The following is a 12,413-nucleotide window of genomic DNA, read 5'->3' as shown; positions in this document are numbered from 1 at the left end:
GCTTTCTATTATTTTTGTGGGTGGGTAATGTCATATTTATTATGGAATTGATTTTAACTTATTATTTTGTTTTAATGTGTGCATATATTAAAATAATATCATTATATATTGCATACATTAAATACTTTAGAAGCTCACGTTACATATTTTCACATACTTAGGTGCTACATTTGGTGTTTTATAACAGTTTCGGCTTTATTTACAGTAGTGTTTTGGCTATGATGTTTAGGTATTCTATGCCTTTCGTATTAGGGTAAAGTTTAACCTGCTCTTCCAGGTACTTGTGCATTTGTTTATTTTGCTTGGATGTTTTAGGGACAATTTCGGTAACAGATTGGTCCATTCGGAATTCTTGATAGCTCTGTTCTTTTTGTAGGCATTTTATGAATTTTTCGAGACTAGGTTTGCTTCTGCCAGTTGATTGGACAAATGCATTGCGCCAACCTTCAACAGCATTGTTAGTTTTTGACTCCCCGTTAAGGGTACTATTGTACACATTCCACCAGGGAATAAGGAATTTTGGATTTCTCCTGTGCCCAGATCTGTGGAGTCTGCCTACCCAGGTGTCCTCAAAGTAATCAAGAAAAGGAGTTAATCTAGCTTCGTTTTGTTTATAAAATGGACTGTCTATGATAATATTGTAATGTTCTGCTACATCTGTTGTAGGGACATAGGCAAGTGCTATAAGTTTTTTTATTTGAAAAGCAAATGAAGAATTTGTAGCATATTCGACACTTAGGGTAGTTTTTTGAAGGTGTCGCCATAAACACTGGTTGAAATGATAATAGCACCCTTGAATGGAGGTATGTGGGTGGATCTTTAGAATAGTTGAGAGCATTGCATGCTCAAAATCAAGAATGATTTTGTCCGGAGAGACATCATTGGTTTTTTGTTTTATGACATTTAATAATTCCATATATGTAGAATTGTTTTTGTTAGGCAATAGTGCATATAACAAAGGGATATTGCAGTTTTGATAGAGGCCATGTATTGTGTATAATTGGAAGAATGGTTTGGGACAGATGTTAAATGTCCCATCCATCATCCAATATTGGCTTTGCTGCAGTTTCACTAAATTCATACTGGTACCAAAAATTATAAGTCTATTTTCATTGCTTTCGTTGTCATAAATTATAAAGGGTTGTTTATTTAAAGTTATTATTTCGTTAGCACTAAAACTAATATCCTGATATGTTCTAGGACATGGTGTTGAAGAAGTTGTCGCTTTTTTGGTCCGTGCTATAGTTCTTTTTAATGATAGGATGTTTGGCATTTGGGTTGAGGCTGTTTTGGGAATTTTTGGAATGGCTTCTTTTAAAATGACATTAGTTTGCTTTTGGGATCCGGTACTAGCTTCTTTTATACTTTCCATGGCTGTTCTGACTTCTATTTCTGTAATATTAGGTGGATGATTATGTTCCCTAGTATATAGTTCTGTAGCTTCTTTTGTTGTTGCTCTGCCGTAGCACTTGTTGGAATAATATTTGCAACATTTCCAATTCACTTTCATGCCATATTGTTTTTCCTGTGTGTATGTGTAACCCATGTAGCATAACAATAATTTTCCTTTTTGGCTGGTCACAAATTCGGCTCCTTCGGTCATTTTGTACTTTGTATATCTATAAAATATATATAATAGTTAATATCAATTTAAATGTGATCAATAATCTATGTTAGTGATAAGTAGGAATGTTTATACTTACGTGTTTTACAATGTACAGCTAAACTTTGGACTTTCTTGTTTCTTTAGTTGAGGATAAATAGTTTTGATGTTGTTGTAGCTGTTCTGAGAAATATGAAAGTAGTATATTATTTATTAATGTTTAGGTAAATTAGCAATTATAAAGCTCATTTTTACTACAAAGATGTGTCTTCATTATTCACATTGTGAAGATACTTACATAATTTTTGTGGTTGGTATTTGGCAGTTATAATTCTTTCTTCAACTTCTGTAGAATACTTTGTAGTGTTATCTTTAAAAAATAAGGAACATATGAGTTACTTTAATCACCATGTTGGTAGGTTTTTTGAAACATGTGGTAAATATGTTATTTAATATACTTACTTAGTTATTTGTTTTACTGTTGTTTAGAATGTGAAGTTCTGTATGTTGTCTGTATATCTATTCACTGTGTTTGCTCTGTAAATAAAGAATATGTCATAGAAAATTATTAAAACAGTTAGAAATGTTAGAATTGTTTTCACACATTTATTGCAGTTGCATAATACTTACTTACTAAAATGTATTTTAGAAATACTACTGAGGTCCTTAGTTAATTAGGAGTGCAGTTTTCAGAAGTCGAATCTACAGAGAAAAAAATATATGTTGAGGAAAACTGTTATTTTTTCAGTGTTTAGATTTTTGACCACAAAATTACACAATGTAACTTAACTTACATAGTTATTCGATTCTGTGTTCCTATGCTTTCTTCACACTTAGTTTGAGAAGAAAATTCAGTTGTTGTAGTATCTAAAAAAATAATAATATGTTATTATTTAGGATGTTAAGTAGTATGAATAGCAAAGAGCCACCGGGTATTTAGCAGGAAAATAATTAGTAGTACTAAATATGCAGTTTCTATTTTATGTACTTACTTATGACCAAGGGGTCCATTAGGATAGCGGGCGGTGGCACTACCGAAACGATGGCGGGGCGGAAAAACAGCTTTTTCCGCCCGCTAGCAGTGGAAATCACGTCCGCCACATTAGGATATGTAAACACAGGTCATTTCCCGTCCGCCGCGGAGCGCCTCGCTCCGCCATCAAGGTGCGCCCGCCACCGCGGCGGCTGCAGCCAATCGAGACCCTCCGCCGCGGTCGATGACGTCCGCCCCGCTCGACATATTAGGATGGGCCAAACAAGCTGACGCACCGCACTGGAGACACCGCACAGCTCTAGCAGGCGGAAAGTCTACAGCGGAGCACGCACGCCGAGATCCGACATGAACCCCATGGACCCAGCCCTCCACATGCATCCGGTCATGTACCTGCTGCAACACTATCGCCAGATGGGCCGCCGCGGACGCCGCCGCAGGTACGTCACTACACATATACACCACACAACACACATGCCGACACAGGTCCCAAGCACAACACTGGCATCCTGCTGGGGGGCACAACACATCCACATGGGCACCCACACATCACCCACCTCAGAACAAGGCACCCCACGGCATCCGGAACACACAACGTCGGCCAACCTGCAGCAACGTCACGGTCACGGACACGTCACCGCCGCGGTCAACACATTCGCACAATGCAGAAGGCAGGGCAACAGCAAGGCATGGACACATTCCAAACATCACAGCGACACACCACCCCGACCAACACTGCACACCACCCGAAGTAGTCACAGGCCAGGTGCCAATCCCGTGCACCCCCTTGCACATCAACAAGCACTGTAACAACAAGCACAATACACACACACTGCGACACACAACCAGGGACAAAGGCACAGCAGGATTGCCTGACAACGGACACACAACACCAGTGCACTCCCCACAGCCCACACAATTGAATACAAACATCCACACAGGGCAAGACAAAACATACAACAGGCATACAACTCCTGCCTGACACATGTGTGTCTCACACCATACAGGGGCACACATACATACACTACAAACTAACACCCTTCACACTGCACACCTCTGCCACACACATGCCATGTAAGCCATGCCACCAGGACCAAGGGCCAACACAAGACGACCATACACATACACGCCAGGGCACACAGAATGGGAAACACACACCTCATCACATCATAAACATCTACTACACCACAGCACAGCTGCACACCCTGTGCTGCCAGTGTCCCCCAAGGTGACCTGTGAACAGTGTATGCAGCAATAGCAATTCACCCACACGAAAACTGCATGGCCTGCCAAATAACCATCACAGAGTACAACATCAGCAGGGCCACAATGGACTGAAGAACCTGTCCCCCTGTCTAAAAATCATATGGCCACATACAACCTTGCAATGGTGATGTACAAAATAGACCATGGAACTCAGTCAAACAAGAAAATGACTTTAATCAGTAAGGAGACAGAGAAAACACACCATAATGTACTGTATTTATTCACATATTGCACAGATGTAGCTACACAACATAAGTAGACAACAGCAACTCTCAAAATCATGTGCAAATGCCATAGACTATGCACTGGTGAATCACAATCGGGAAGTGCAAAGTCCTTGGCAGGGCAGGGTACAGCACATCAGAGCAACAGGCCCAGAGTCCTTGGCAGGGGAGAGCACATCAGAGCAACAGGCCCAGTGTCCTTGGCAGGGCAGGGTACAGCACATCAGAGCAACAGGCCCAGTGTCCTTGGCAGGGCAGGGTACAGCACATCAGAGCAACAGGCCCAGAGTCCTTGGCAGGGGAGAGCACATCAGAGCAACAGGCCCAGTGTCCTTGGCAGGGCAGGGTACAGCACATCAGAGCAACAGGCCCAGAGTCCATGGCAGGGGAGAGCACATCAGAGCAACAGGCCCAGTGTCCTTGGCAGGGCAGGGTACAGCACATCAGAGCAACAGGCCCAGTGTCCTTGGCAGGGCAGGGTACAGCACATCAGAGCAACAGGCCCAGAGTCCTTGGCAGGGGAGAGCACATCAGAGCAACAGGCCCAGTGTCCTTGGCAGGGCAGGGCACAGCACATCAGAGCAACAGGCCCAGAGTCCTTGGCAGGGTACAGCACATCAGAGCAACAGGCCCAGAGTCCTTGGCAGGGGAGAGCACATCAGAGCAACAGGCCCAGTGTCCTTGGCAGGGCAGGGTACAGCACATCAGAGCAACAGGCCCAGAGTCCTTGGCAGGGGAGAGCACATCAGAGCAACAGGCCCAGTGTCCTTGGCAGGGCAGGGTACAGCACATCAGAGCAACAGGCCCAGAGTCCTTGGCAGGCTACAGCACATCGGAGCAACAGGCCCAGAGTCCTTGGCAGGGGAGAGCACATCAGAGCAACAGGCCCAGTGTCCTTGGCAGGGCAGGGTACAGCACATCAGAGCAACAGGCCCAGAGTCCTTGGCAGGGGAGAGCACATCAGAGCAACAGGCCCAGTGTCCTTGGCAGGGCAGGGTACAGCACATCAGAGCAACAGGCCCAGAGTCCTTGGCAGGGGAGAGCACATCAGAGCAACAGGCCCAGTGTCCTTGGCAGGGCAGGGTACAGCACATCAGAGCAACAGGCCCAGAGTCCTTGGCAGGGGAGAGCACATCAGAGCAACAGGCCCAGTGTCCTTGGCAGGGAAGGGTACAGCACATCAGAGCAACAGGCCCAGAGTCCTTGGCAGGGGAGAGCACATCAGAGCAACAGGCCCAGTGTCCTTGGCAGGGGAGAGCACATCAGAGCAACAGGCCCAGAGTCCTTGGCAGGGTACAGCACATCAGAGCAACAGGCCCAGAGTCCTTGGCAGGGGAGAGCACATCAGAGCAACAGGCCCAGTGTCCTTGGCAGGGCAGGGTACAGCACATCAGAGCAACAGGCCCAGAGTCCTTGGCAGGGGAGAGCACATCAGAGCAACAGGCCCAGTGTCCTTGGCAGGGCAGGGTACAGCACATCAGAGCAACAGGCCCAGAGTCCTTGGCAGGGTACAGCACATCAGAGCAACAGGCCCAGAGTCCTTGGCAGGGGAGAGCACATCAGAGCAACAGGCCCAGTGTCCTTGGCAGGGCAGGGTACAGCACATCAGAGCAACAGGCCCAGAGTCCTTGGCAGGGGAGAGCACATCAGAGCAACAGGCCCAGTGTCCTTGGCAGGGCAGGGTACAGCACATCAGAGCAACAGGCCCAGAGTCCTTGGCAGGGGAGAGCACATCAGAGCAACAGGCCCAGTGTCCTTGGCAGGGCAGGGTACAGCACATCAGAGCACCAGGCCCAGAGTCCTTGGCAGGGGAGAGCACATCAGAGCAACAGGCCCAGTGTCCTTGGCAGGGCAGGGTACAGCACATCAGAGCAACAGGCCCAGAGTCCTTGGCAGGGGAGAGCACATCAGAGCAACAGGCCCAGTGTCCTTGGCAGGGGAGAGCACATCAGAGCAACAGGCCCAGTGTCCTTGGCAGGGCAGGGTACAGCACATCAGAGCAACAGGCCCAGAGTCCTTGGCAGGGTACAGCACATCAGAGCAACAGGCCCAGAGTCCTTGGCAGGGGAGAGCACATCAGAGCAACAGGCCCAGTGTCCTTGGCAGGGCAGGGTACAGCACATCAGAGCAACAGGCCCAGAGTCCTTGGCAGGGGAGAGCACATCAGAGCAACAGGCCCAGTGTCCTTGGCAGGGCAGGGTACAGCACATCAGAGCAACAGGCCCAGAGTCCTTGGCAGGGGAGAGCACATCAGAGCAACAGGCCCAGAGTCCTTGGCAGGGGAGAGCACATCAGAGCAACAGGCCCAGTGTCCTTGGCAGGGCAGGGTACAGCACATCAGAGCAACAGGCCCAGAGTCCTTGGCAGGGTACAGCACATCAGAGCAACAGGCCCAGTGTCCTTGGCAGGGCAGGGTACAGCACATCAGAGCAACAGGCCCAGAGTCCTTGGCAGGGGAGAGCACATCAGAGCAACAGGCCCAGTGTCCTTGGCAGGGCAGGGTACAGCACATCAGAGCAACAGGCCCAGAGTCCTTGGCAGGGGAGAGCACATCAGAGCAACAGGCCCAGTGTCCTTGGCAGGGCAGGGTACAGCACATCAGAGCAACAGGCCCAGAGTCCTTGGCAGGGTACAGCACATCAGAGCAACAGGCCCAGAGTCCTTGGCAGGGGAGAGCACATCAGAGCAACAGGCCCAGAGTCCTTGGCAGGGTACAGCACATCAGAGCAACAGGCCCAGGAACACACCCACATCGCTAACAATGGTGTACTGTAGCACACCTATGTGTGGCACAGGCGTCTGAGGGTGTTGACAACTCACTCCTGGCTGTCATGTGGAGTGGAACCTGGCTGTGTGTCAGGGACTGCAGGTCGACTTGACTGGTGTGACAGAGGGACATGTGGTGTGGCTATAACAGATGGCCTGCAAGGTGGAGGGCTGTGCGGACCAGGTGGCACCGTGGCACGTGGAGGTGGAGTCATGCACGCCCTTGACACAGTGTGGGTGGGAGAGGTTGGAGGGGTGCCCTTCCACTTCTTTGGAATATGAATTTGCTTCCCTGTCATGGGGTTGATGGGAAGTGGCGCTGACACCACCTGCACACCCCCCAACTGTTCCACTTCAGGGGCAGACACTGCCACTCCCTCTGGAGAAGTGCTTGATCCTGCAGTACGCTTGTGCTGGCTACGCCTCCGGACCACTTTAGCCTCTCTGGAAGGTGTACCCCCCACAGTGACCACCTTCCCACTTACCCCAGGGATGGCCACTACACTGCCCTCCTGTCCCTTCTTGCCAGGGATGGCCACTACACTGCCCTCCTGTCCCTTCTTGCCAGGGATGGCCACTACACTGCCCTCCTGTCCCTTCTTGCCAGGGATGGCCACTACACTGCCCTCCTGTCCCTTCTTGCCAGGGATGGCCACTACACTGCCCTCCTGTCCCTTCTTGCCAGGGATGGCCACTACACTGCCCTTCTTTGCCACAATGACTGGGCTGGTCACAGCAGGGCTTCCCTCCACCTGCCTCGATGTACTTTGTTCTGGGGTTGATGTGGTAGGTGGGTGTGTCCCTGTGTTCACCCCAGGTGTAGTCATGACATCCCACACATCCTCTGTGGGCATAGCAGAGTCAATATCTGGTGATGGCTCAGCAGCATGTGAGCCTGATGTCTGACACAATGTTGTTCTGGCCTTGCTCTTCTGTGACTCCACCTGGTCTGTGCATATTGGGGGGTCCCTGCCCTTCTTTGGGGATGGAGTCTGTGGACGGGATTGTTTGCTTTGGGTCTGAGCTGTGCTCCTAGTGTTGTAACGTTTACTTGATGTATGTCCCAAGTGCTCACTGTCATCTGATGTGGCCACTGACTGGGTGGACGTCACAGGCACCTGAGCTGCAAAGGGGGCATGTTGGAGGGCTGACGTCACTGTACCTGACAATGACAGGAGTGTACGATGTAGGCCACCCACGTCAGAGTGTATGCCCTCCATGAATGCCAGAACCTGCCCTATTTTGTAATCGTGGGCACTGAAGGCATTCAGCAGGGCGGTCTGGCCCACGCAAAGTTGCCGCAGGAGCTCTACGCACTCTGCACTGAGGGCAGCAGGGGGGACAGGTGCAGGTGCTGCGGTGCCATGTGTGAATGTCACACGTCCCCTCTTAGTGACACGGATACGGCCAGCCCCAGAGGAAGTGGATGGGAGGGTGGGCAGTGGCCGTTGGTAGTCAGATGCAGCAGCAGAGTCCCCATCCCCTGTGGCTGCTAACAGGGACTCATCCCCCCTGCCATCAGATGAAGTGGTACTCTGTGTCTCAGCCACAGATTCCTCATGCATACTCCTGTCACCCTCAGTAGCGCTGGTGTGGTCAGTGTCACTTTGCTCCGTCTCACCCTGCTCTGCTGCCGCTGTCGTGCTGGTCTCCCCACCACTTTCAGGATCATGTTCCGCCGTGGTGTCTTCCGAATCTGCATTAGTGACAGAAACATGGTTGTATAAGTGTCATAGTCTGGTCACACGATATCAGAGCAATGCAGCACATGAGAGGCCTAGAGCTACATGGTAACCACCACACCCTCAAATCATTGTGCTGCTACACACCAGTTACACCACAACTGAGCCTGTCATGCGGACAAACAGGCAGGAGTGGACCAATGTCGATGACACACAGCACTACACCCTGCCCATGGATGGTGTTCCCCTAGCCCACATGGACCTGCCCCACGGACATGATGTAGCCACAACTAACATCACCACTTCCAGAGCCTAAAGGGATCCAGAGGGGAATACACACACCTGTTTTGTCTACACATGCCACATTGTCAAATAGGCCATTACAATCACCATGTGCCAATGTGGGTTCACATTGTTGTCAGATGTGTGGGCCACTACCATGCAGGTGCATGCAAAGTACACTGACATGGTGTAACACTCATTAAGTGGACACAGCTGTACAGCATAATAGGGACTACACCCACCATCACAAAGAAGAGTGACCATGTGGACAACAAAATATATGTCAAGGACTGAAAACTGCAGCCAGGAGCTGCAGAGTAAGGCCATGGTGGGCCAATGCCTCATACAGACACACATCACAGTTGCCACTCACATCACATATCACAGCATGGCAGCACACGCACATCACATGTGTCACCGCAGACACAGGCACTCTACACATGCATCCACTCCCAGACAAACTCTCCCTCCCCGGATACTCACCATCGCTGTCTTGCTGCTGAAGCCCCTTCAGACGTGCATCCAGGTCTGGATAGGTCACTGCCAGTATGCGTGCCATCAGCGGAGTCATGGTGCGGCGTGCCACACGCCCTGTGCGTGGTACCATCCCCAACTTCATCTCTGCCACTTGCTTAGCCAGCCGGCTGATGTCGTCCCACCTCTTGTGACAGTGTGTGTGTCGTCTGTTTGATACCCCCAGGGCTCGCACCTTTGCTGCTATGGCCCTCCAGACAGCCTTACGTTGGTGTACTTTGAGCTGCAGGTATGAGAGTAAAGAAGGACTAATGAACATTTACACATTGTCATATGTCAGCATCTATCAGTACAGCAGCCAGACACTGAATCAGGACGCACAGTGACCCCCCTCCCTCCAGAACTGGGGGTACCCTCACAAGGCCACTCTGCATGGCATAAACATTAGTGAATGCATGCACACATTGAGCTTCGTAGTCTCCATGATTATCACACTGAAGAATGATGATTCAACACAAATGCATCGACAGCACTGTATATATCATAAATTGTACAGGGCATTGATGTGGCATATCCACTAATCAGTGTGCAGCAACTGTAGCATGTAAGTTGGCTGATGGACAAACTTTGGAAGGGCAGCCACTGAACCTACTCTGTGGGGCACACTGACTATGACTACAGGGGCACCCTGAAATTACATCACAAGCGGACACTGTCCAACCAGCTACAAGGCAAACAACCGTTGGTCATGTCTGCCCCAAAAAGTAGCACATCCCACTCACACATACAAGTATTGGCCTAGGACAGAGTCATAATGCAAAACACACACTCCCACCACCTGCAAACATCTTGTCTGTCAGTGTTTGTCAGCACCACACATCCAAAATAACATACAGCTGCATCATGAATACACGTCTGACACCACCCTGCCCTACAGCTCCCTACATGGTGACTTACCACGACATTGGGGCCACCAAACAGCCGTGGGTACTGTGCCAGCACCTCGTTCACAAGGACATCCAGCTCCTCACTCGTGAATGGACTGGCACGGATCTTATCTGTTCTTGACATCCCTGTGGATATGGAAGACCTGTGGCGGAAGTGAGTTGTGAGGTGTCCCAGGCAGCAGGCTCTGTGAGCAGCAGGAGAGGGTCCCAGGCAGCAGCAGGAGAGGGTCCCAGGCAGCAGCAGGAGAGGGTCCCAGGCAGCAGCAGGAGAGGGTCTCAGGCAGCAGCAGGAGAGGGTCCCAGGCAGCAGCAGGAGAGGGTCCCAGGCAGCAGCAGGAGAGGGTCCCAGGCAGCAGCAGGAGAGGGTGCCAGGCAGCAGCAGGAGAGGGTCTCAGGCAGCAGCAGGAGAGGGTCCCAGGCAGCAGCAGGAGAGGGTCCCAGGCAGCAGCAGGAGAGGGTCCCAGGCAGCAGCAGGAGAGGGTCTCAGGCAGCAGGCTCTGTGAGCAGTGGGAATGTGTGGCTCACTCCCACAGATTTATAGGCCCATGGGGTCGTTAGGAAGCTGATAAGGTGCTACAATTGGTTGTCTGGGTCAGCCTTATTCATAAGCATCCAATGACCGGCTCCGCGGCGGCGGCGCGCCACTTCCGCATTATTCAAATCTGCATCATGCCACATTGAACACCCATGCCATTGGCTGTATGCAATGCACCATGGCGGTGACGCACCGCGGGTGTCCGGGGTGCGCTACCGCGATGGTGCATCATTCAAAAGCATCCAATGACCGGCTCCGCGGCGGCGGCGAGCCGCTTCCGCATTATTCAAATCTGCATCATGCCACATTGAACACCCATGCCATTGGCTGTATGCAATGCACCATGGCGGTGACGCACCGCGGGTGTCCGGGGTGCGCTACCGCGATGGTGCATCATTCAAAAGCATCCAATGACCGGCTCCGCGGCGGCGGCGCGCCGCTTCCGCATTATTCAAATCTGCATCATGCCACATTGAACACCCATGCCATTGGCTGTATGCAATGCACCATGGCGGTGACGCACCGCGGGTGTCCGGGGTGCGCTACCGCAATGGTGCATCATTCAAAAGCATCCAATGACCGGCTCCGCGGCGGCGGCGTTCCGCGGCGGCGGCGCGCCGCTTCCGCATTATTCAAATCTGCATCATACCACATTGAACGCCCATGCCATTGGCTGTATGCAATGCACCATGGCGGTGACGCTCCGCCGGGGACCGGCGGTAGGTACCGCGACTGATGCGGCGGAGCCTAGCCAGCGGCATGGACACCAGTCCATGTGCCAATGGCTACCTTGGCTGGGTAGATGGTGGTGCTGGGGTCACACCGCCAGGGACTGGCGCTAGGTTCTGGCATTTTCGTACACATTGCTGTGTATGTCAATCATGGACAATGTATAAGTGCCATGCAGCTACATGGTGTAGGGCACATCATTGTACACACGATGCCACAGAGCCATTGCATCCACAGGAGGACGCACGTTCAGTCTGAGCCACTTTAGCATGTGTTTGTGCCATTTTAGTAAGGCTTTTGATGGGTGCTGATAATTGACAGACGTCAGGTGCTCTACATAGATGTAGTGAGGTTTAATGTGTTGTTGGTCAGTGCAGACCTTGACCAGGCTGGTGGCACTGCATTGTATCGTACCTGACTTGTGCATAGGGTGACCAACCGTCCGTAAATTTCACGGACAGTCCGTAATTTTGGCTGTCTGTCCGTTGTCCGTGAAGGATTCTTTAACGGACGCCATTTGTCCGTAATTTTAACCGGGCACAGCTTTCCCCCACCTCCCTTCTTGACTCCGATGCTGCATGAAAGCTCAGACCCCCAGCAGCACTGTAGAGGCACAGCGGGATGGCAACCCTCACACCTCCAGCCCTTGATGAGCTGTTAAGAGGTGCTTGAAGGTGACAGAGGGAGGGGCGCAGGTTCAGGAGCAGGGGGCATCCATTCACATGCAAACAGCCCTGAATGCGTCTTGTATCTGCTATTTAGAGGGGGCTCGCACATTCCATTTCTACCCAGGGCCCCAAACATCCGAGACTCGGCCAGATTACACCCCTGATTACACCGAGGCAGCACCTGCTTCTCTTCACCGAGCTTACTTACTGCCACTAATTTGTAAGCAAACCTCGGTTCTTCAAACA

The 12,413-nt window shown here is 51.1% G+C and overlaps 1 protein-coding gene across 1 annotated transcript in view; it reads right to left on the bottom strand.

Annotated features, from left to right (window-relative positions):
• LOC147703126 (uncharacterized) overlaps window positions 1–9,772 on the bottom strand; it is a 40,783-nt gene extending 31,011 nt beyond the window's left edge. The window contains exons 1-2 of the mRNA XM_086929474.1: window positions 9,298–9,772; window positions 7,494–8,546 (exon numbers count right to left, since the gene is read on the bottom strand). Coding sequence (XP_086785600.1) covers window positions 7,494–8,546; window positions 9,298–9,607 — 1,363 coding nt within the window. The 5' untranslated portion in view covers window positions 9,608–9,772. The remainder of the gene's footprint in view (window positions 1–7,493; window positions 8,547–9,297) is intronic.
• Between the last annotated feature and the right edge of the window lie 2,641 nt (window positions 9,773–12,413).

The sequence above is a fragment of the Lissotriton vulgaris genome, chromosome 7 (assembly GCF_964263255.1).
Source record: "Lissotriton vulgaris chromosome 7, aLisVul1.2, whole genome shotgun sequence".
Taxonomy (NCBI): domain Eukaryota; kingdom Metazoa; phylum Chordata; class Amphibia; order Caudata; family Salamandridae; genus Lissotriton; species Lissotriton vulgaris.
The sequence above is the reverse complement of the archived record's forward strand: the minus strand, read 5'-3'. Positions and strand labels throughout refer to the sequence as shown.